At 32.8% G+C, this 26889-nt stretch overlaps 1 protein-coding gene across 1 annotated transcript; it reads left to right on the forward strand.

Moving 5' to 3' along the window:
• LOC113500515 (alkylglycerol monooxygenase-like) lies at nt 1-26440 on the forward strand. The gene is made up of 10 exons (XM_026881345.1): nt 1-205; nt 8432-8602; nt 10953-11080; nt 11739-11890; nt 12371-12474; nt 14046-14208; nt 15848-15999; nt 17039-17173; nt 17994-18107; nt 25182-26440. The coding sequence occupies exons 2-10, from the start codon at nt 8447-8449 to the stop codon at nt 25446-25448; spliced, it is 1371 nt and encodes a 456-aa protein (XP_026737146.1). The 5' UTR covers nt 1-205; nt 8432-8446; the 3' UTR covers nt 25449-26440.
• Nucleotides 26441-26889: the final 449 nt, after the last annotated feature.

The following is a 26889-nucleotide window of genomic DNA, read 5'->3' on the forward strand; positions in this document are numbered from 1 at the left end:
GACCTAGTCCGGCTGACTGTTTGCATTCGATTCTTACCGCGAGTGCACGCTCGATCGATATTGATCGCAATCGTTTCGTATTATTTTACGAGGCAACATTTGACAGTGCCGCGATTTAGGGTTGGGACTTATAAGGTAGTGTGGGACTAACATAGTGCCTTGTTATAGTGGTTCATCATTTCACGAAGGAGGACGTCTTTTAATTGTAAGTAGTTTTAAAGTTAGAATTTTATTTTAGTTTTAAAACTAACTTCGATATTTCATCGGTCCACCTAAGTAGTTACAATGTAACGTTGTAATTGATAATGCTCCTGTAATATATTACAACATGAATGTATTAAGTTACCTGTATTAATATATCATACGATTCAAGTTGTATACCTATTTATTTATAAAGTAAACAGTTTGAATCTTGAAGTTGTTTTGATGATGACGTAGATATTAAAAATTAAAATTGTGTTTATTTTTATAACATACCTAGGTATACAGTAATGATGAATTTTATTGGACGAAGTATTTTCTAAAGCAAAAATAAACAAAAATAAATTTAACATTTTGACATTCAGATTAGATTAGATTAAAATTATAGTACCTATCGTATCATACAGGTCTTGATATTTTGAATTCCTACATTTGTTTATTACACTATCATGTTTCTTTGTTTTATTTTCCTTGAATAGTTCTGTTCTTGATAACATTTTATTCTTTTCTTAATTTTATTTCTCTCCAGCCTCTTTTTTTCTTAAGCTTAATTCTTTTTAAAGGAATTGAATCTGTTTTGGTCTGTATCGTGTTTTAAGTAAGCAGACTCTTAACTTGTATTAAGTAAGTGATAAGTAGCACAAGTTGATACAACAAAATAGTATTCATTTTAGTATTAAAACGTAACAACAAACAAAGATTAGGTCCTAACACGTGCTAGATTTATTCAAAGCTATTTATATATGAGACGTCTCGTGTTTATTTCAATGTATTTATTATTCTTAAAACATAACTTATAACCTACTTACTACACGTAAATGATTTACTATAAAGTGCAGAAGAAACTCCCAATCCTACGTCATTCCAAAATGGATATCGAACAAAAAAACCAAAACAAATACAAAAAACAAAGCAAAAGATAAAATTTTGAGTTTATTTTTTAACTTATGAGTCATCAATGTCATTCACACTCAAAACCAAATAATAATATTTTAAACCAAATTATGATAAAGTAAATTCATTCATTTTTTACTATAATAGCTATTGAGGCAGTCGTTATCAAATGTATGAGATATAATTAGTTAAAAAACTAATAGTTGTAGGTTATCTTAACGGCTTTAGCTATTGTTGCACAACTTTATTTCATAACCCCAATGGTTCAAACTACTTCACTCTTTTCAAAGTCCTTCTTGGCTTCGTGGAACGGGTTCGAGCCCCGGGTGGCACAAACATTTGTTTATTCCACAAATGTTTGTTCAATGTGTAAGTTTTTTAAAAATAACTCTTGTGTTCAAGGTTTAATTTCGAATACAAACTGCCCAATGAGATCAACAATTACATTGAGAATGTTTCGAAATTCATAAAAAATAATTACAGTTCAAGAGATTGGTATAATTATGTCAGGTTGTTTGGTAATCTTTTATTGCCTATAATAAACCCACCGATTTAGCCAAGCATTATAACAAATGACTCTCAGATTTTTTTGTTTCATCTAACTATTAAAAAAGTATAGTTATCATATACGATAATAATCACGTTTTTGGCCCAACGGTTCATATATTTCGCCATAATTACTGACCACAGAACACGCTACAAACACGCTTGTCCAAACGTGATACAATAAAAAAATAATCACAACTTTGATAGTTGTTCTGTGTCAAATTTATTCGTAAGAATGCGTAAGAAAAAAGTTATCAATGCGATTGTTTATAGCAACAGTTTTTTTGATAATTATCGAAATTATTTTGAAATAAAAAAACACAATTTGATCAGTGTGTTTTTTAACTGTGACTGGTGCTAAAGTCCATTTAAGAATTTATTCATTTGAAGAGAGTGAAGTTTTAGAAAATGAATTTTGTTTTTTTAGTTAAATAAGTTATATATTTATATATATTTAATTACGATGGAGAATTATAAGCCTTCGTTTAGTATCAATAAGGTATTTGCTTATTCTAATCAAGTAATCGTATTAAATTCTATTAATTTTTGCATTTCTGTGGTGAAACTGTTCAATACAAAATATGCAATACCCTCTAAAATACCTTTCTACCTTACCTACCTTTATTTCTTTTGAATAATATGATAGAAAATAATAAAGCTGTCTTCTTTATACTTTCTCATATTTCATCTCACTTTAAAAGTTCGCGTTTATCATTTTTTGTCGACAAGTATTCGAAAACGTTGTCAGCATCTGAGAAGAGAAAATTTACAAACTTTCTAGCGACATTTCATTTTTGTATGCATTCGCTTATCTATCTTCATCTTACAATGCTATACTTTTGTATAAATGTTTGTGTAATAAGAAAATGTTTCCTTGTGACGTAATGACAGCTGAAGAGATGCCAAACAAATGAATTAAAACTTGATGATTCGTCATCAACAATGTTCTAGTTAAATAGCGACAATATAATACCATATAGGTACATTAGTAGGTATACCACGTAATGTTTTTGTGTAATGTTTCAAAAACCACAAAATAAGTATTCCTTGTATTATTTAATCCAATGATTGCATATATTGACGCATAATGATTCTTTATAGGTAGTATCACGGTGTACCTAAAATATACTGTTTATTTCCTTTTAGAAGTATGCATTTGTATATAAATATGACTTTCACAAGTAATATAGCTTTCTATTGGTAAAAATAAAATAAAAATCTTATCATTAGTTCTTGAGATTACCCTCGACAACATTACTTTATAGTATTAACGAGTTGTTTGTGTACCAAACCTCCATGCAAGCTTTCTCGTTTATAATGATAGGGTATCAAATCGTACAAAATAAGTATTAAATTCAGTCAATATTTCTGTAAGTAGGTACCATAAGGCAAAGGCGTGAAGCCAAGATGTTTCAAACAATCACAACGGAATTACACAATATTTAAAATGCTCTAGAAAAAAAAGATCAAAGGTTATATTATGTTTTCGTACAAACATACTAAATAAGAGTAATGGAGTAATCGGAAAAGGTTAACGACTTACATTGTATTATTTTATATCAACCTTCAATATATATATATATATGACATATAATTGATATTTTAGACAAGCAAACATCTACCTACTTTGCTTTGTTGATTTACATCGTGATTGCATAAGTACCTATTGTTTAATGACAGCGGGAAAATAATAAAAGTCTTAAGATATAAGTACGACTATCTCCATCTACAAACAGTAATAATATTCCAGTCTAGATATGTCTTGATGCTGAGCAAAGTCTTCTTTACACGTAGAAAAGAATTAAGTAGATAATCAAGTTTAAGACGATTTGAACCAGTAAGGGATTGAGGGATTGAAAAAGACAATTTTTTCTAACACCATTGTCTAAGGATTGACCAATGATCGCCTCGCTTGCTCATTGAGGATTGGTGATTGTCATTTTAAATTGCCACCAATGTATGAAACCTTGTTTAACTCCAAAAATACCCAGCTCATAACAAATGCAAAAAAAATGTGATTCAAACCACCAATTACATTCAGACATTAATCTAAAACAAAACAGCATCACATACATAAGAATACGGTTCGCTGATCTTCTATTAAAGTCGACTGAAATAGAATATAATTGATGTAATTATCGTGATCAATTGTAGAGATCTTTGACCCTTGGATATTTGATCCTTTTAAATATTCCATGGAATCAAGGCCGGTTCGACATTTTCAATTGTTGCTATGTGAAGCCGTTGTTGTAGTATTATTATACGATTACGTAAAATACCTATATTTTGAAATATACCCCGTACTCAAACATCAGTTTCGTGCAAATTATAAACAACTAAAATACTGTAAATTTGTTTATCTCCCGAAACAATTTTTTTTAAACTGGGAACTATTTTGTACCGTCATTTCATCTTTTTTAACTTTTCCAATTTTCTTTATTATGTTCATTGTTGAATTTTTACTTTCACGAGAAAAAGTCATATCGTTATTATTAAAATAAGGAAGGAAAACAATTTTTATGGGTAAATATAATGAAGGTTTTTTTTTGTAATATTGACATTTATTTCCCAAAACGTCTCATACGGAAGGAATCTACGTTAATTAACGCTATAGCCAGCTTCGGACAAAACAGGAAAATATAAAGAGAATGTTTATGGGCAATTAACATGAATAGAGGTAGTTTATCTTTACGATACCGTTACTATAACGTCTTAATATACACTGACATTACAGGAAAGTATCCTTCTTATTAAACAATGCTGACTATAATTAAGTACTATATTTTCGCTCTCATTAAGAAGTACAACAAGAAAAAGAGAATTCACCTAATGAGGAGAAGCTAAACGGGGAAAGATTTTGATTTCAATATTTATCTTTATTTTCTTCGCTTTCGATTTTGAGAGTTCTTTACTAACCTATACCTACGTATAAGCCACAGTCGTTCATTAACGGAACCATAACGATACACGGTATGGTAAAAGTAGAGTTCATTGGTTTACAAAAAAATGTTTATATTTTCAATTCTAAAACAATTTGAAACAATTGCAAATTTACAAATAAAGACAGCTAGTCATACAGTCTACTTCAAAATTCAGCACACGGTTGTAAACTAAAAATAAACGGCAAAATATCTTGGCAAAAGGTCAATGAAATAAAATACTGCATGTAGACTTATTATGCTGAACTGTGGATCTTTTGACAGTAGTGCTAGTTTGTACTATAAAAGTAAATAAATGGCCGACATTTGTACGACAATAGAAGAAACCGCCGTATTCTCAAACAAAATTTTAGTTTGAGTATTTTTACTTAAATGTCTGATTGTTCTAGTATTGTCTACATTCCAATTTTAAAGCAAAGAGTAAAGATCCAGCTAATGAGGTTGTCTGAAAAATTTCTTTCTACCGTCTTAAGTAAAGTTTATGAAGCCGCAATTATTATTTCCTTAACAATCCCCTTAATCATAGTTGACTTAAATTCCACTGTTTCATGAAATAGAAAAAAGTTTCAGTTTATTAGAAACATTATTTTTGATGTTATATTAGAACTGTAGCAGCTTTATTTGCAAATTAAGGCTAAATGAACTAAATCTAACCAGAAATAGAGATTCTTTGAATATATCCTATTTCAAGTCCCATCGGTTTTACTGTTATTGTTAAAAATTATGTTTTATAAATAAACATTTAACTTTAATTAACGCTATTTGAGCCTAAATTTCTAAAAATCAAATTCTAAAACTATTCCATTTCGTTTCTATACATTTTCTGTGACCATTAACAAAAATAAGCACAACAGTACTTAAGTTTTTCAAAATCTTATCCCCGTATAATACGATTACACTGTATCTGACAATAAACGAGTCGTTTTTTCCCCCATCTGACTGCCTAACAAAACTCTTGAAAGCATAACAGCAAAAATACTGCAGCAGGAGGTAGCGGAAGGCTTTTTGATCCATGCAAACCGAGATCACGTTAAAAACATTAAAAATAGTTGAGTATAGAACCTCTTCGTTTTACAATTGGGTGACAAACAATACAATCTATCTTGAATGTTTAAAAAAAAACCTACTGTTTCTAATCTTTTTCTCGATAGTTTCTAAGTTGGATAGGTCAAGAATAGAAACGATAGATACAAATAATGAGCAATAACAACTCCGAATATAATAGCTTCCTTAACAATAAGTACCTAATATCATAACATATCGGTATCTATGCGCTTTTAGGAAATAAATCGTAGAACATCTTTATCCAGTTAGGTCAGAGATATTTACTATATAGCATATTTATTTATTATTGATGTATATGAGTGCAAATTGTCGTTATTAAAAGAAGAGTCAGAATTAAAAGGCTGTATGAAATTAAGCTGTAATGTGAGTCTCTATATACTTTCCGATTTAGTGCGATCATCTCATGACAGTCATTACGCTTTATACCCAACCAAAAAAATTAATATGCACAGCACTCAAGAGTCACAAATAATCAATTGTACCCTCAGCCTAAAAAACATTAATCACCAGGATTCCACGCACTAGAAAACTGGTCCACGATATTTTATCTCAAACTTATCTTAAAACATTTTTTTTACTAAACATCACACGACCCAAGCTGTCAGTGATAATAATATTTGAAACAAATAACAAACAGCGACATATTGCACAATAATTGATTATTAGAATTCACACAGAAATCACTATAAAACCGGAGTTGTATTAGTACTGGTGTACTTATCAATGACAGAACATTTGCTAAAGATTGATTTGAGAAATCTCCGAGGAATGCTCTGCAAAAATTGTTCCTTCTTTCTACTTAAATCGACCTTTATCTCGAAAATCTTGAAAATAGTTGAATAGACTTTCTCCAACGCGTGAAAAGCATAAAAACAAGTCAGTATCTGAGATATCCAAAAACAATACATTGAGTAAAAGTGACTTTCGAAGAAGTCTGTCTCTACATTTTGGCTACTGATAAAGGCTGCTAGAAACTTTAGGGTGACATTTTTGCGCAGGTTCAAAAGCCATTTCCATAAATTTATCAATTTTTAATGCCCTTATCTGCTTTTAAAATATTCACTTGTCTCCCTATCTAAATCAGTTCAACATATTTATTACACAACCCATATACATATAAACTCATTTAACCTTTATAGATGTCGTAACACAGATAATTGTATTATTTTTAAATAAAAAATAAAAGACATTGCTTTTTGCAACTAGAACTGGTATTAAAAACCATTTTTAGGATTAGATATAAGTAACGATATAACATTAATAAAGAATATCTAAAACTACCAATTACTTAGGTATTCAGTTAAATCCATTACGATAAGTAATTGTGGGGTTATAGAACTCTCTACAGGCAATACATACATAAAATCGTTCATATATTATTAACTAAATTACTTCGTCTGCGAATGTCTATTATTACTACCTTAATAAGACTGTTTTATTCGTCTCATGAATACAAATATTCGAATACAAAAATAAATGGCTTTTAAATTATGGCTCTACATTTTTTTTCCTTTATCGTAATGTAGACATCTTGTTGCTATAAGGTAAAATTGACGTTAGTACAAAACAAATCCTAGTTTCTTGGCTCCATTTAACATTGTCAAATTGATATTTTTTTATACCAACTTCATACAAAATTCCGTTTAGCAAACAATCAATCAAAAGTAGGCTATCTCTACACCTAAATTAAATTTACCCGTGCAAGCATAACACACAGACAGACCAATTTGTTGTGGCCTTGATAATCATGGTAAGATTTCAAACAAAATCGTAAGCAAATTTTTAGTATCAGCAATAAATTCGATAGCTAGATGTTTACGTTAAACGCACTTCTCTTAAACTAAATGTAATGCGGTATCATAAGAAACTATATTGTAAATATAATCAAAGAACATTATATTAACCTCCTAGAGTTCAAGTTGTTGTATTATCAGGGGCTCTTTAACATTTAATGCATGAACCGGAGAACAAAGGTTATCAAACCATTTAAATGTCTTTGCATAATACAACATTGTATCAAGCTTTCAAAGTGTTAAGTGATATTTTCAAACGTTTATTGAAAATAATAATTTACGGAATTTTATCACTGGCTAATTTATTTATTTATCGCTATTAAAATTAAACTGCCACAAAATTTAAAAATAAAACATTACAATAGGACACAGAATCAAACTCAAAAATATTTTGGTTACTGAACGAAAACAAACAGTGCAACGTCATTTTAATACCAAGAGCGTTGAAACTTTGGCAAAACTCTTTTACAGAGTTCATAATACCATCGTAACTATTTGAGTAAGTGAAAAATCAGAACTAAACGAAAACCACTGATTTTATCTATTTGGTCAACAAACAAACCGTTTTAAATGAGAATTATTAAATCATAATTACTTATTCCTCCTGGACCTGTTAAGTACATACATTTCTCCGAGCACCATCATTAATTAAAACTTCCAATTGTATGACAATGACATTCCTATTCGACAGATCACGTCACTTTGACATGTCAATTCAATACATTTGAGAAATGTTACTTTTCTAAAGGCTCAGGAATGTGTGACGAACGATGTGATTTCAAGAATTTATAGAATAGCTTTATTTTTATTAATCTATACAAAGCTAGGTTTATGAAGCTATTCATTGGTGTATATCACATCACAGTCTAGGCACTCCTGGTGTCAGAAAAAAATGTTGTTACTTTAAAAAAATGTATACCTACTCCTTTAACCTTAATCGTTATCGTGGTTGATCTTTTCAAAACTACATCATATGATACGCTTTTGTTTCAGGTAGTATAAACCAAGATGGCGGAAATGTCATTCGCCAACAACACCGTGCAGGATGGGTTCTCTGATGTGGTCAGTGACCATTTGAAGGGGCTCGGGAGGATGTTCTACCTCCACTCGCCTAAGGAAACCATGTTTGAAAGAAAGGAAGATGTACCAAACTTTTTTAGACAGGTAACCATGAAATAAAAATCATTTTAGAAGTTGATAACAAATGTAAATTGTATCAGGGATAAAACAATCCTTAGGTAGTGTATTTAGTGTAGTGGTTATTTAATCACATCTTATCATGTCGTTATAAAAATCTCAGCGCCTGTGATAGAAAAACACTAAAACAGTTTTATATATATCCCTGCTTGTAAGTCAGTGAAAATTTTACAAGCGTTGGCGTTGATTAAATCACTAAATGTAAAAAAATGATAGTCCTTTTCGAAGAGTCACTTAATATTAATCTGTGACGTTTGAGCATTTCAATCAGCATTGACGTTCGTAGAAATGTTTGCAATTTTTTTTAAGTATCAGTATTACGTATTCTCGGACTGTACTAAATTATCATCTTAACTAGCCTATTGTGTAACAAGGCCAAGACCGTTCCAATTGCTATGATTAAAATACTATTGTCTACAACCATTACAATAAAATACACTATCGAGAAATCCAAAGTTCAATGACCGAGATATCAATAGAAATGTACTTACTTGAATAAAACACCTTGAATACATCATGGCCATTGCCATTCAAAAATAGAGTTTATGTAAATGACTCTAAAGTCGAAATGTATATAATTGGTATTGCAAAATATTCTTGACTAACATGTCATGTTGCAAGAAACAATATCAAGGTAAAATTAGTCAATATTTTATTTGTATCGAGTTTTTTTATTAGTATGCACTTGACATATTAACATTAATTGCCTATGTTTAAACTTTTGCTTTCGAGGTTGAGTTTTTTACTTAGATTTGACCTTTGATTTTTTATAATGACGCACTACTGAGAGGTTGATATACTCGTAGCAATTAGAAATAGAATTCTCTCCAATGTTTGCATAGAGTAAAATAATACTCTAGCTTTTGAACTGAACATACGTAGTAACGTTTTTTCATGAATGAACATATTTGCACACTTAATTGCTTGAATAATGTAAGACTTCTCGTTCGTGTTCAAATTAAACAGAGTCAGCTATCAAATATAGTCATTTACACTGTGAGCCCCGTTATGAGACTGAACATGTAACCAAACGGTTTTTTTTTCGGTAAGGTAGGACCAAAAAAATAAATACATATAGAAATATTCCTGTTTTTGATTCCACATTTCTTTTTATGGTCAAATATATTAATATTATATCCAAACTGGAAAAGTCAATAGAAACGAGCGCCTCTTACAAAGCAGCGCATCTTACAAAGAAGTACAAAACAGTCGATGACTGACCATCAGTACATAGGTTTAGTTAAGACAAGCCCTTAACTAGGTACAATTAACGGCTAAAACTTGCTATTATAAAGTCAATCAGCTTTATCTCATTAGGTCTACAAAAAATCAGCGCAGTCCCAAATTATCTTGATCGTATATTCAACACATCTCGACACCGCAAACCTAGTATTAGTAGTACCCACAACCGTTATTCTACATCATATATCCCCCAAGCGGTCGTTTATCTGATCCTCACGTAATTCTAGTATTTTCTCACAACGACTGATCATTTTTCTCTAACGATATATACGTGAAAGTACTATTCATTCAACTAGACTTCTAAGGCGAATTCATACAAATCTCTATATTTTTACAATCGCCGAATCCTTTAGACGTGCCTAAAATATTTCCATTGTTACAAAATATTTTTATGACAATACCTAACTTTCATTTGTCTTTCAATTCCGAAAATAAAACATGAATTTTCTTTGTGTTTTAAAAAAGTATTTGGATTTTAGACATTTATCTACCATCTCGTAATTTGAACATTCCAAACCGCTACTTATTGAAATATCTCCAAGTTTTCCGAACCCAGACTATGGTCACGTAACCGACCCTAGGTAATAACGGGCCAGCTAACATTAATATCATTCCACACAATACAAAACATTTCCCAGCTAATATCAAAAGTATTAAGATAAAATACCAATATGTCTTAACAAACCTTGTTGCAATCGTTACAAAACCGAGGCAATACGATATATCAACATTCACAGTACTGCGTCTAGAGAACGAAATAGGTAATGTGATACATGGCAAACACAGGTGTGGATAACGATATTAGTTTACCTATCGATTTTTGTGTGGTTAGTGACCCAGGCTAACTAGGGAAAGGTACATGTTTGGATAGAGTTCTTTTGAAATAAAGGGTCGAATTGACCCGTTCTAACCAATTTTAGCTTTCTTTGAAAGGCTGTTTTGCTATGGCAAATATTCCGTTGTAGATTTTTCGTAATGAAATATTTTCATTAAGAATTATGTGTAACGCCCACTCATATTTGAAAACCACTTTCTTTTTTTTTTGAGAAAATTTAATTGTTGGTTTTATTTTCAGTCATGGCCATACTTCTTTATCTTCATGATGATAGAACACATAGTCTTAAGGCTAAAGGGAAAGCCAGGCATCAGGCTAAACGATGGAATCACAAGCATTTCACATGGAATCTTCCAGGAGTGCGGCAGGTAAGATTTCTTGAGACGCACCTTTACATCACATGTCAGGGACACAAATTAAACGATAGAACATTGATAATTTTCGTTTTCTCGTCATCATAGCTGAGCGAATAAATATTACGGTAGATCCTAGATCATGTTATTTTTGTAAATAACATGATACCTTTATCCCTTAATTAGCAAGTACATCGTCAAATTACAAAAACACCATATATTAAAACTGAAGTGATGTTCAATATAATTGAAAACAATATATTCTGAACAAATATTCCTTGAAACCATCACTTTTGACTTGCTACCCTTCAGATTAGGATTGACTAAGTTCCACTCAGCATATCTCCTGGCAGCTTGCCATTGTAATGTTCTTTTGGTTGAGATTATCTTTATTGCGCCATTAGGATTTGTGGCCTACTCTTTGTTGGGAACCTAAATTTATACTATCTTTGGAACGCTTACTTAGGCGTTATATTACTGAACTTTCGTGACGCCTAATCTTAACAAACCTTTATAAATATAGGCTACACTAAATTTAATGACTCTACAAAAACTTTTTTTGTAAAAATATGCAATAAACAAAAGTCCCAGATTTTTTGTCTTTTTCCTTCCGTAAGTAGAAGTTTTCAGCTGATTTGTTTCGTATTGTATCTAAAATAAATACTTTTTTCAGGCTAGTCTGGCGTGGAGCGGAGTCATATTTATATACGTGGATATATGCCAACTTCAGGCTGGTAGACTTACCTTGGGACCATGCTTTTACATGGTATGCAGCTGCTTTGGGAGTCGACTTCTGTTATTACTGGATGCACAGAGCTTGCCATGGTTAGAACACCTTGTATTTCCTCTTTATACTGTACATGAACCTTTTGTAAAATTAATCTGTTTAGCAAATTAACACTTGGTTGATAATGAGATGACTCTACATTTTACCATTCTACAATCGCTTTTTTTATCTTTATATACATAAACTAGCTACCCCGGCGAACTACGTTCCGCCTAACAGTCGATGATCACAGTGGAGACAAAATATCAAGGGTGGATAACCCTTATCACTTAGGGTTATGAAAAATAGATTTTAGTCGATTCTCAGACCTAGTGGATACGCATATAAAATTTGGTAAAAATCGGTTAGGCCGTTTCGGAGGAGTACGGTAACTAACATCGTGACACGGGAATTTTATATTTTAGATAAAAGTACATTATAAACCAAGCTTAATTTTACTTCAGGTCCATTTTAAATATTCGTTTTTCATTCTGCATATTAACGTGAATTCTTAAGATAATATATTATTTTCTTTACAGAGGTGCACATCCTTTGGGCTCAACATCAAGTTCACCATACTTCTGAAGACTTCAACATGGGTGTCGGTATACGACAGTCTATGCTGCAAGGGTGGTGTGGATTTGTAAGTATTCAAAAACACATACAACGTATCATGATACAAACTTTATTGAAGCTTATCAAAGATTACTTAAAGTAAACTTAATGGTTAAGGTAAATAATGTTGAATCTTTAGTTCTGTGGCTTAACGGACTTTTTTAATATTAATATTATATCTGAATACATGTTCAGTAAGACATCAACAAATGCAAATTACCTGATTAAGTAAATTGTCTCCTAGTTGTAGTAGGCGCCTTTAATTAAATCATGCTTGTAGAGGAAACCGCAGATGAATAATTATTTGTAATTTATTATCATTATATATTAATTAGATATTATTTACAAACAATCATTCTTAGTTTGGACATTTATGTAACCAGTATCTTGGCCTGGTAAATATACAAAAAAACATAACACTCATTTACAGTTAATCTATCTCACTCAATCAACCGTTAGTTGTTCTGTATATTATTATGTATTTTCTTAGGAATACTGTAATGTTTATCATTTGTTTTATTGCCCTTTACTGACAAAACATTACAGAAATACAAGAAAAATAAACTTATATAAAAATCCATCTTCGTTGACCAATAATTAATTTCAAACTAATCCACAGCTCAATTCATAACCTCACCATGTATGACACTAAAACACATTCATTGGTCATTCTTCGCCAGTCATAATACCCCTTAATGTATTCAGTATCACGGCTCTCGATAAAAGTTTCAGTAACCGCGACTTTTCCCTATGTATTATTAATGAACAAATGATGGAAATCATAGGAAAATAAAAACAAAACGTTCTGTGGTGAACTTTGAGCAGCTTATAAATATGGAATACATGGATAAAGACTGACTTGACTGACGGCAATGGATCAAACGTTGTATACATATTTATTAATACAAAAATAAATCATAGTATTTTATATTCTTGATACTTTGCACTCCTTTTTGCGCTTGTTATGATAGTGCAGAAAAACATAATGTCAAGGATAAATGACCTCGCATTTTTTTATGCATTTACAACTATCTAAAACGTTTATGCGAAGTATTGGATAAAATAAATGAAGGTTGTTATTGCGGTCTTGTTTATCGATAACTGGATTGATATCGTGTTAGCCTATTCAAGAACTTCAGGTTTAATGAGCAAAAACTTTTACTGTGCTTGGTACTGGCATTATAATATATGTTTATGCTATTTTTTGCGCTCTATTTTGGACATGTTAAAATTTAAAAAAAAATTAGAATTAGACCTTGGCCAAGTTTTATAAAACAATATCATTGTACTTTTGAACGTATATTGAATACTTGAATATAATCGATAATGACACGCGAATCCCGAAAACAGCACAATTCAGAATATATTTAGTCACGTGACGGGATCTAATATTGTCCCGTGAGCTTTTTTATCAATTTACCACTAGAAAAAGGTCTACCCCGCATACTTTCAAGAGTCTGATCCGTATACTCTCACATTTTGCGATTTACTAGTCAATTTACCCAATTTTACAAAGGAGTTTCGAAAATGAATTCCCACCACTAAATAGACAGTTCACTATTTTGACAATTACTGATAATCTAACTTCTTTGTCACCAGGCCTTCTATCTACCTCTCGCGCTGGTAATTCCACCGGCACAGTTCGTGATGCACCATCAATTCAGTTACCTATACATGTTCTGGATCCACACTGAGGCTATCAAGAGTCTTGGACCGCTGGAGTACATCCTCAACACACCAAGCCACCACAGAGTCCATCATGGTAAGTTGCTCTCAAAAAACAATGTTTAAATTTTACTTTTCTTCAAATGTATTGTATGTGTAAGCTATGTATGTGTTATTTGGATCTTCAAATCGTAATAGCTTTGGCGGTATTGTGCCTTTTGCATAGTTTTGAGTAGACAGCAGCTTTGTTTATCTCTGTATACCTTTTTTTTGGTATGGCGAGATAATCCGTATATATTAAGTAAGATAAGGATTTATGAAACTATTTCCTTATCCTCCTCGCTTTCGTCTCCCCGTGGCTAAGCCTCACCTTCAACGTAACTTTTCCGATCAACAACAAGTTACTAAGTAATATTAATGGTTCTGATAAAGTCTTTAGCTATATATAAATCGTGTACAAAGGTAGGTATTATGTCTATAAATAATAAGCTGTCTATAAAGTCGGATTACTGAGGTTAAGAAAATAGTGATTAAATGTCTGCATTTTCGCATTAGAATAAAATTTGACAATATTTTCGTGCCTGCAGCCGGCTCCACCGAATTATAAGACGTTGTCACGCCCTAATTATTTTCACACACGTATTATGCGACAGTTCTGCACCTAATTTGGATTCTTTATGTATGTGTCGCACAACGACCGCGGTAGATGCTAAACAATATTTTGAATTAAAGTCCGTTAAAAAGAACGGAGTCTCTTCCCATAAAGTTATCTCGTGAATAAAATGAAAGTGTATCGAATCGATCTAATTAATGATTATTATACCTTAATCTTGTGACTAAACACTTGAATCATTATAAGGATGGGTAATTTTATCCAGCTTAGAAGCCTAGTTATGTAGTTATTTAACTGTCTACTCATATACACACATGACGAAACACAAAAGACAAGACTATAACAGACACATGTTACCAATTACAGTTTTATACAATCGAACGCTTAAAATGTTAGTGTTATTAATTCATACATTTCAAATTAAAAAGATATAACAAAATCAGAACATTACTTCGTAGTCCACCGGACACAGCCGTATATTTTTATCAATGCGACTACTGCACTCGAATGACCTCGATTTTTGCATGTGGAGATCCGCAGACACATTGTTTATGCGTTGTCTGACTGTCTGTGAAACACATTAAGTATTTATAATGTAGTTTTAATGTTTAACTGCTGGTTGGACTACACCTATGATTATGCAATAAATGAAAGGTTAACATAATGAATTAAGGGTTAGAAGTAGCGGTATTTTTTTTTCATAAAGTTTGAGGTAGATCCCACTGCTGGGCAAAGGTCTTCCCCAAAAAATGTTTTTGCTCTAAGTTGGATTTTTTTAATATCCCTATCCCTATCACATTTGTATAAACTATATTGTAATTTTGAACGACAACAAAGACAATTGCATATTGATGAATAATGACGTTACTTGTTTATCAACTTTCAATAATCAATTTTGTATCGAATCACAAATTTAATTGCCATCCACCAGTATTAAGACACATAGACAAGCACTCGAGAGGAATGAAATATCGTACACCGACAATACATTGCGGAGTCGCAAGGCTTCGTAACCAAAATGTCATATCTTCACGAGGCAATGAATTGCAAGTCCCAAGAAACTTCTCACTTTGTCTAAATGAGTCTTTAGAAAACACGTGTTAATGTTTTCTTTTCTTCTCAGGCAGCAACAAATACTGCTTGGACGTGAACTACGGCGGAGTACTGATCATCTGGGATCGCCTTTTCGGTACCTTCAGACCAGAGACAGACAAGATTGAAATCGTTTACGGACTTATTTACAACCAACCTTCTTTTAACCCACTGTATTTGCAGGTAATAACTTTGAAACTATTTTTATACGGATTCTGTTAGCTTTTATTGTTTTATAGGTGTAATTGGCTTTCGATCTTCATTTCTATGTGAATCTTATAAGCAAAAGTTTTTTTCATTGTATTTTTAAAGAGCCCACAAAAAAGATAAACTTGGGAATAGCTACAGGATTTCTTTGTTCGAATTACAGCTCGTAATTTAAACAAAGAAATTCAGCAATACATATCATAACAGCTAAGAAGATTAAAATTATCATAATACCCAGTAACATTTGGAATATTTATTCCATAATTAAACCACAAAATGACAATATAACAAGGACACATTAGAATTAGAATGAAGCAATTAACCCTGAAATGGGGCATTAAAGCAAAAAGGGATACTTAACAGGGGATTACAATACACGCGTGCCCTATAAACAAAATAAATGACTGTTTTTAACAAGATCATAATAAAAAATACTTACAGCAAAATATTGGAAATATTACGAGGAGGACGAACCATTCACTGCAAGAATTTTGTTGGGAAAAAAGAGACGCCACTATATACCTTATAAATCGTTGTCCCGTTTTCACAACTGCAACTTTTCCATTTTTAAGGCGGCGATAAGTCAGTAGGTAAATAAAATATTGCTATAAGCTGCAACTCGCTATAGTGAACCGGCTTGCGTGAAAATATGGCTCGTTGTCTTTTATGTAGCGTTGTGTTACTGACTTAGCACAAAGACACATTTCTTTTGTGTGGAAAAGCAATGTCTTGCATAATATGACAATTTATCACACTATTAAACATGTTGACCAATCCTAGGCTGTTATGGGTTCATTCAATTACATTTCTTCATTCTATGTAAACTAGGTAGTATGATTGATTTTAGAAATTGAAGTTAATCATAACACAGCTTTAAAAAAAGACATTAGCAATTGTACATCAATTTACAATAGTTATTTGGATTGTCATTCGACTTCACCTAAACTACATGATAGAAATCCATCCTTTGTAAAATCGAAAGTTACAACAATTTAATTTAATATTTATTCCCCAGGCTTTCTACAATAACTACATATTAAAGAAGATCCGTAGGCTAGACAGCATGGAGAACAAGTTAAAGGCAGTGTTTTGGGGGCCGAGCTGGGAGCCAGGCACGCCACGACTTGGTGATGAAGACGAAAAAATAGACGTAAGTATTATTATTAGCACAAATTAAATTGAATCGTAATTTTTTTGTATTAAGGTGTATTTTTGCACTCCATGCAAAAGTCGTAATCCTTATGAGATTTCCGAACCGAAACGAAAATGAGTTAAAATTATCCTGAAACTTTATTAAAAAGCATACCTGTATATTTAATATTTTTTTAGATATTCTCTTGATAGAAACTGACTAAATGAGACAAAAAATGATGCAGTAAATAATTTAAAGCTTTTTGTGAATAGATTTGAACATTCCAGATCGGGGTTTGTTGATAAACATGAATACAAACATAACCTTGTACCCTTATTTATGTCATACACAACAGTTAAATCATTTTCATAGGAGCTTTAACCTATATTAGGGCAAGAGGGACCAAGGGTCAGAAAATCCGAAAGGAAACAAAAACAACTTCAGAGTAAGGTCCACATTTAAACACGTTATAATAATAGCCCGATTCAACAAAGACTGAGAAAATACAAAATTTAAACAATTCTCATTTTATCTTAAAACTTTTACGAGGGTAAATATGAACAACAATAAAACGTATATTTGTGAAACTTTTTGGGTAAACTCAGGTAGAATGTTATTAAATTTCGTATGTATAATAAAAGCTGTGAACTCGGAATAAATTAGATGCGCATTTTCTACATTTGGGCAATATACAAGTTTTAACGTAAACAAAGTTATTTAGCTTTTTGTAGAATAGAAACTTTTTGATGCAGCTGAAACTTTGGTAATCAACAACGTCGTTCAAAACCAAAGTTAGGTATTATGTTAATAGACATAAACGTTTCTCTTTTGTTACTAGGTGGAAAACAGAGACAAATACGACGTTACGCTGCCAACGTGGTGTAACCTCTACCTCGTGGCACACTATACTATCGTATTGTACGGCTTCTTCGAACTTGCTTCAAAGTACATGGTGAGTACTAACACAAAATTTGTTTTATATTCGCTTTGAGAAAACGAATGGTTTTATGAGCTGACAACGCTGAGTTTTGCTGCTGTAAAAGCAGGAGGACGCGATGTTTTGTAGTAAGCCGTATGAATGACTGTTCTTGTTCCCAACTAAAATCCTTAGGGATGACTGCGTTTAAAGGACATTAAAAAGAAAGAGAATTTTTACATTTAATGGCAGCCCTTCTTGTAAGAACGTAGTGCACAAATTATTCCTAATTTTTACTTAGCCATTACTCGGCGCTTGCAGTAAACCTTAAGTAAGAAAATTATTGGCCCTATTTTAATAATCCAATATCACAGCTATTTATCATGATTTACCTCACCTTACGATAAAAATATTCTCACTGCGTATAAATAATATCAGGTATCCAAATATTGTTCGCAAAACAAACATCGTTTGAACCTGTTATCGATACCGATATTGGAATTACGTACCTATTACCAAACTGGACAGAAGTATCAGGGTTTTTGTTGCAAAAAAGTATCAGTTACTCCGAGATTGGTATTCCGTTCCATAAATGGTTCTTTTCCCGTCATACTAGCTGGTTCTATCAAAGGAGTAATATCGGCTTAGTATCATAGAAATACTGACATCTATCGAACAAATGTTTAAAGTTATTACATGTGGCTTTTGTTGTATATCCATTATTCCATTTTTTTCGTAAAAAGAAATACGCGATATTAGTAGCCTTTTAACGCTAATTCGATCACTTTGGCCTTATTATTTAGGCTATCTAACAAAAAATATGATTTCTTTCAATTTGAAATTTCATTTAGATTTAATCCCGAGTTCGTTGAGCTCGCCGTTCCTTTTTTTAAATTATGTGTCATTTGATAATACCGTTTCTGATTATGAAAATGAATATAATAATAGTTGATTGCGTATATTCGTGTAAATGCTGAACCACTGTACATATTCCTCTCTGTTCTGTTTTCCAACTGTACTCTACTTACATTCATTCAAAAAAATCTTCCATCGATTTGTATAGTACAATCCTTCAATAATAGAAACGTCTGAAAGACAGAAGTTAAAAAATATTTTCGTCGTTCTTCTATATTTAGTCCAGCTATAAACAAATGAGCATCGAGTATCAACCCTTAACCTTTGCCTTAATGTCACGTAATGCGAGTGGAGTTGTAAACAAATATTAATATGTAGCAACCCTTGTTATATTTTGTAGGGGTAGCTTGTTCAAATATATTCTGGTTGTTATGAGAAAAAGATGTATAGTTCGGTGTATTACGAAACTTTTGGTGCTGCGAATGAATGATTGTTAATGAACAAAATAATCTCATTTTTTTTACTTTTATCAAAAATGCTTCAGGTATTTAATAGTAGCTTATAAATTGCTATACTAATCAATTATTTTTTTGTAATTCTTTGTCTTTTATCAAAATGTTTAATTTGATAGGTGCTTATAAATTGCTATTTTTATTAATTAACTTTTGTTATTCTTCGTAGCCATAGAAAATCAGAGCGGCTTAAAAATAGAAATAGATGATTGAGTTAATTTGGGAATGACATAGCCTAAAGCGTTGTTCATTTATGAATAAAGGTCATATCTACTAAAAATAATGAAGAGATCTAAAAATCACTCTTCAGGCAAATTAAAAAGACAAGACAAGATTAAGGAAGTTTGCCATAATTAGCAACAAAAGCGTTAGCTAAGGGATTTTTAAAATCACTTTATTTTTTTAATTGTGCTTACCTTAATCTTAATTGCTGTTAGCAAAGCGACTTTTCATATCCGCATTTTAATAATTCGGCTGGTGTTTTACCATTTATTTTTTCCATCCGACGTCACAAGCGATGAAAAGCCGTGAAAAGCTAGGGGAAGCCATGCTTGAATAATTTGTGTTTTAAAATCCTGTAGTTTTGTTCCAAGAAATTTACTTATTCCGATTTGTAAATTAAATTGTTTTAAAGCTAGTAACAGTATCAAAAGCATGATTAATTGTAATTAACACTTCCATTACATAATTTGCTTAGTCACAGATTTCAAAGAGTAAGAGATTACATTGAATTCAACCTAAGGAATGCCTTTCAAAACGTCAGACTGTAATTAATTAAGTTAAAAATGTAGATCGTAATTCTTGTTTTACCTATTATTTTAATTAAAAAATTGAAGATAAGCGTTTTCGCTTTTAGACACTTCTCAATGATCGAAAGATATAAAGTAAAGACAGCTTCATTTTTTATTGAAGGTTTTTTATTAAGCCAGACTTTTAGGGACGTTAACTGCGACTCTATTTTACATCAGTTTTTTCGTTTAAGCTTAGAGCAATATGGTTTTCTCTACATACAATGCCACCATCTTTTATCTAGTTTTCTACTGCCTGGTCAGTGGAATGCGTGAATTCCAAAAGTCGGCCCACAAAACGGCTTATACAAATGATAAAATCTTTTAGATATAGAAAACTACTTACATTATAATTCCTTGTAATAAATAATTATATTTGCAATTTATTTATTTATTTATTTATTTAACAATTCATGTACACGGAAAATTCACAAAAATATGGGATATGAAAATACATGTACAAAGGTACTGCTTATTTCTATAAGAAATCTCTTCCAGCAGACCTGCGAAAGGAGAAGAAAATTAGAAATATAGACATAGGTGCACAAATTTGCAAGAGAGAATAATAAGATAATAATATATACTGTGTATGTTAAAGGAAAAGAAATAGGAGAGCAAAGATAAGAATATAGATAATACATACTAGATAGTGACACGAGAAAAACAATATAAAAAAAAAAAAGAAACAAAACAACATAAATTAAGAGGACAGGTAATGTTCCTTCACTCGTCTCTTAAATATTGAAATAGAAGGAGAGTTACGTATGTCAGGCGGCAGTGAGTTCCAGAGTCGGACTGCATGCACAGAAAAGGAATAGGAGTAAAAGTCCGTGCTGTGAGGATGGAACTTAAGGAGGGTTTTGAGGTGGGATCGACACGGAGCGTCAGGAGGCTTAACATAAGAGAAACGCTCTCGCAGGTAGGATGGATATTGAGGATTATGTAGGATGTTGAATAGGAGACATAATATCCGAGTGTTCCGGCGAAGTCGGATCGGGAGCCACTTGAGATCCTTGCGGAAGTTGGAGACGTGGTCGTACTTACGTAGCCCGAAAACAAAACGTATGCACAAGTTTTGCAAGCGCTCAAGTTTGTTTAATAGCTCCTCAGTAGCATCTAAATAGCAGGCATCGGCATAATCAATTATTGGCTGGATCAAAGCTTGTGCCAGCGAAATTTTAGTTTTTATTGGGAGAAAAAACTGCAAGCTTTTGAGGGAATGAAAAGCATGATGAACTTTGCGACTAACATCATTAATGTGCGTACGCCATGATAAGTTGGAGTCGATTGTTACACCTAGATTTTTGGCTGTATCGGAGTAAGGAATAGGGATACCATCAAGAAATAACTTTTGGAGGCTGTTTATATTGAGAGCATTGCGCTGATGTCGGCTGCCGATGATCAACGCCTGCGACTTTACAGGGTTTAATCTTAGACCATAGGACTTAGCCCATGAACTAATGTTTGCCAAGTCATGGTTCATGGCGGAGATGGCAGCATCAGCATCAGATGGTAGGAAATGTCGATATACTTGCAAGTCGTCTGCGTAAAGATGGAAACTAGAAGTAATTACTCGCGTGATGGAGTTTATGAAGATGCTAAATAATAAAGGAGAGAGGACGCCACCCTGAGGTACGCCCGCAGCGAGGTCACACCACTCAGAAAAGGTATCTTCATGGCGGACACACTGCGAACGGCCCCGAAGATAGGAAGAGAACCAAGCTGTAGAAGAAGAAGAGAAGTTAATGGATTTGAGTACCCCTAAAAGTACGTCATAGTCAACTGAATTAAATGCACTGCTGAAGTCCAGAAGAACAAGTACCGTTAGGCACTTGTCCTCCATAGCTAGGCGGATGTCATCAGTGACATTAATCAGGGCAGTGACAGTACTGTGGCCCGGGCGGAACCCAGACTGAAAAGGGGAAAGAAGAGAGTTAATTGTTAAGAAAGTAGAAACTTGGCTATGTACAATATGCTCGAGGACTTTGGAAAGGAAAGGAAGAATAGAAATAGGTCTAAATTGTGAAACTGTAGAAGCGTTGGAAGACTTGGGCAATGGAATTATGAACGCTTGTTTCCAAACGGAAGGAAAGGTACAGGAAGAGATGGATAAATTAAAAATGTAGGTGAGGATGGGCAGTATTTGCGGTAGAATAGGTGTAATCATCCTCGAGCAGAGATCGTCCACGCCGAGAGCAGAGGAAGATATGGCTAAGACTTATTTTTTCACATCAGATTGAGTGACAGTATTGAGTTCGAAAAGTGGGCAGTTCGGTACCGGTAAAGAAGACAGTTCAAGCAGAGTGCTCGTTTTCTCAAGTGGCCCCAATGTAACCGGAGACAGAGAGAAATGACGATTAAGGTCATTGAGGTCAATGTCTTTGCAAACTTGAGTAGCGGGAGATTTACCGATACCGACTGACTTAAGGAATTTCCATGAGTCAGAAGGACTAAGTTTATTGAGTGAATCGTGGAAATAGCGCCTCTTTGCATCTTGACACAGACGATTGCAGCGATTTCTTAAAGATTTGTAGACGGCCAGATTGTGATCGGATGGTCTCCGCTTGTATCTGCTCTTAGCCCGGTCTCTGCTAGCCATGACCTCCTTAATGCTCGCATTAACCCAGGGAGCAGGATCATGCTTGACTTTAATACGACGCTTGGGAGCGTGTCTGTCGATTAAATGAATGACCTTGGTATTAAAACACGATACAGTGCTGTCAATGCTTTCCGATAAGAATAGTGGTGACCAGTCCATCGCCTCAGCATCGCGTCTCAACGCCTGTAGGTCTAAGCTACTATAATTCCGTAGATTTAGATATCGAGGTTTAATTTTTGGACGGCGGATACGGTACGACATAAAAATGAGGTCGTGGTAGGAAAAAGGAGCAGAGAATTGTCCGTGAGCAGAAACATTATTAGGGGAAGAAACTATCATAAGATCAAGAAGAGAAGGGGTGCAGTTAGGAGCAAAGTGTGTAGGAGAAGAAGGTAGAATGTCGAGATTAAAGGAAGACAGAAGCGATTGCAACTTAAGGCAACGATTGTCACGTTTTAAAAGGCAGGTATTAAAGTCGCCCATTATGACTAAGTGGTCGTAAAGGGAACAGTAATCGTGCAGGAGGGATTCGAGAGTGTTAAAGTAATTAATATGAAGATTAGGACAGTAAACTACGCCTAACAGCATTTTGGTGTGGTGGACTATAATCTCAACAAAGAGACTAATTACAATAAATAAATTTAAATTACAATAAACCGAAAAACAAAACCCTATACCTTTTATCCCAATACGTAAATTAATTTGATAACAGACATTGTTGACTGGAAAACCAACTTTACCTTTAACATAACCCGGTATTAGTTACGTGAGGACACGTGACCGTACATCGTTAAAAGTTTCGCTACAAAACGTACAGTGATTAAAAGTTCTGTTCTGTTCTATTTAACTTCTGTATTTCGTTGTGTATGTGGGATGAATAAACGAGTTGTCTAGACATAACTTAATTTAAATATTTCGCGACCTTTTCTGCCTTCCTACGGTTTTCTATTAATTTTCCAGCAATCTTTTGTTTTTCTTTCAAGAAGTTCCAAAGGTTCGGTTTTTTTGGTATAGGAAAATAATGTTACCTTTTCTAATTTTCTTCTTTTTGAATTAAGATCAAAAGTACTCTTCCCTGGCTTTTATTTTGTTTCATTCGAACTATTTACTATTTAGATGCCCTTTTACATTATGTTCCTTCACCTTAGCTGATGTTTTTGCTTCTATAGAGCAAAATAAAAATGAAATTATGTATTTTTTTTCCAGGTATCTTAATTTTTTTAAACAATGACGGTCTTACCGATATACCTACATAATGTGATTCAGATGAGGAATATAATTTGCGTCGAATTATCGATATTCCCTGTTTCATAAATCCGATTACTTCAATGATTAAAGAAACGGTGATGCAATATTACACTCGCGTTCCTACAGAAATTCAATATCGCGGTTCGATTATTAAGCTTTAATTGAATACCATATGCTGATTTGAAATATTCAGTAGCTTCAATAAAATTAGGGTAATTATAAAACTTTTTCAAATCATATCAAGTCTCCGTGTGACTCTACTTTTCTATTTTTTTTGATAATAACTAAAATATTGTGCAATGCTATCAAAAGGTCCGTTTATATTATCATTCACTGAGAATACACAATTATTTTACCTAAAACACGGCAGTGAGCCTGACTATTTTCGTCCACAATTCGTAATTAAATAAAGCTGATTAGACTAATAACAAACACATCTACAAAGCAATTTAGATCCGCCGTCTGAAATAGACCCGAGTTTTGAAACCGACAATCTCACTTTACGTATCATTATTATACTTGTGTGTCGTTAAATTTAAGATGAACGTTTCAAGCCGGGAAACTCTATTTAAATAAGATTAAATGTTATCTTTGGGAACATTAAACTAAATCTAAATCTGTATACATTTTCTTGATGAAGATTTTCGCTGTTGAGATATTGAAGTTTCGTGGTCAACCTCATGTTTGTGGTTATGACTAATTCTGACCAACCTGACTAGCCTACTTTAATCAAAACCTTTGGCAATGGCCGGCTAGTCTAACCACTTGTGTAGGTTACGTTCGTGGGAACAAAACCGTCAATAACTTGTGATGGGTGATGGTAGTGTAGTTAGTCAATATCAAGTAGTATTTTTAATCAGTCTTTGTGACAAAAATACACACAAAAGCACAAATATATAAGTCCTGAGATAAATAAACAAGACAACATTTTTTTATTTTAAGAATGCAGTTGTGGAAGATTGATGACGCTTTAAACACCGTGGACATCTTGCTTTCATAACTGTCATATGAAATAATTATGTCTGACATTAAAATGTTGTGGAAACCTAAAATATTCAAAACTACCTACTTTCGACTCAAATTAAAATAAACCTTTTCTTCTTTCCAGGGCATGACACCAATCTCGGTTCTAGTCTTCGTGCTCTACATCATTGCGTCACTGACAATCATCGGAATGCTTTTCGACAACTCCAAGTACGCGGCTCTACTTGAAGTGTTCCGTTGCTCAGCTCTTGCCTTCCTCACCCGAAGCATCGCCGTCACCAGCCCAGGGTACGGCACAGCGCTACAGATCTTCTACGTAGCCTCAGCTATGTTCTGGTGCCTGAACATGCTGAAGTTCTTGGAGATCAAGAAGACGAGGAAGGTGGAATAAAGTCTGATACTTTTTGACTGTTATTTTTTGCGAGATTAGGTGAAGCAACTGTAGTTAATGAATATTTGATTGAATAACTGATTGTTTTATGTATGAAGGAATTTGAAACGTGTTTTTATATTTGATTTTTGACTTTAGATTTCTGTTTAAAGATTTTGCAAGGTAAACCGTATCAGTCGACGTTCATTATGTTTCAATACATGCCATGAGTGAAATGATGATCTACAGTTTTAATCTTTAGTTATGAAAGTTACGTTAACATTAATAAATTTTACTTTTATCGTAATTATAAAAAGACACCTATTAAGTACAATTTATAATGAAGACCATCAGTGCCTTCTTTTCGTTTTTCAAATCTGTGCCTTTAAATCATAAGCACAAAACGGCAACAACCGCTGTCGTGAAGAGAGACGTCGCTACGCGCAGTATAATTTTGTCTCGTTTCCACAACGGCGGTTCAACGTCCCTCACCTATATCGCTGTTTACACTAAGTAAAGTTAATTACAATAATTAGGTAATTAGAGCAAAGCTCGATTGAGTAATTTCAATTATAAACTGATCAATAACGGGTTTCATCCTGTTTGCTTTTGACAATATAATTAATCAAAGTGAAATGGCCTTGATCATTTTATACAGATTAATGGAAACTTAAAATTTCAGTCAATCTTATTAACACGTTTCACATTATTTGTATAATTTTATATAACATGATGTATTTTAATGTATAAACCAATTTATCGTTATTCTCATAGGGTATATATTTTTATAAGAGAACACCAAATAATTAGATTTTATAAGATACTTGTAATTTGCATAAGATGATAATGTTTTTGTACAGCAGATATTTGTAAATAATTAATTCATAATTAATTATTTGAAGTCGCCTTAGCATTTGAATAGTGATTAGTTATTTTTGATATTGATATGTTTAAATAACTTTTGATAATTTATTTGTTACGAGTTTATTTCAATACAGCACATATTTCTAGTACGATTTGTTTCATTTCCAGTACATTCTATAACACTGAATGAATTGTTCTCCCTTTTCCCTATCTTCCTTTACTTACATAGAACATTATTTTTCATGAAGCTCGCGACAAACAACTGAATACAAGAACAACGCATAGCACAATGGCCTAAAGGTGTCATACTGTTTTTGTTGAAATAGAGACATAAAGACATTTTAAAATGTCACTTAGCAAATGTCGGTCTTGTAAATTGCTATCAAACTTGTCACCTGCACACAACGATTCCATTAGCATTGACTTCTGAATATCGAACGTCACTTGTTAGAGAATGATTACAAAACAAAAGAATTATACTTTTCACTCGACATTACGAACAAATGTCTCTACAAACTGGAAATTAATTTTCGAATAAAAAGTATAAATGTACACCTAATTATTCATACACTTTGAATTTCTTATTTCGTTAACAATC

Source organism: Trichoplusia ni, chromosome 14 (assembly GCF_003590095.1).
Source record: "Trichoplusia ni isolate ovarian cell line Hi5 chromosome 14, tn1, whole genome shotgun sequence".
NCBI lineage: Eukaryota > Metazoa > Arthropoda > Insecta > Lepidoptera > Noctuidae > Trichoplusia > Trichoplusia ni.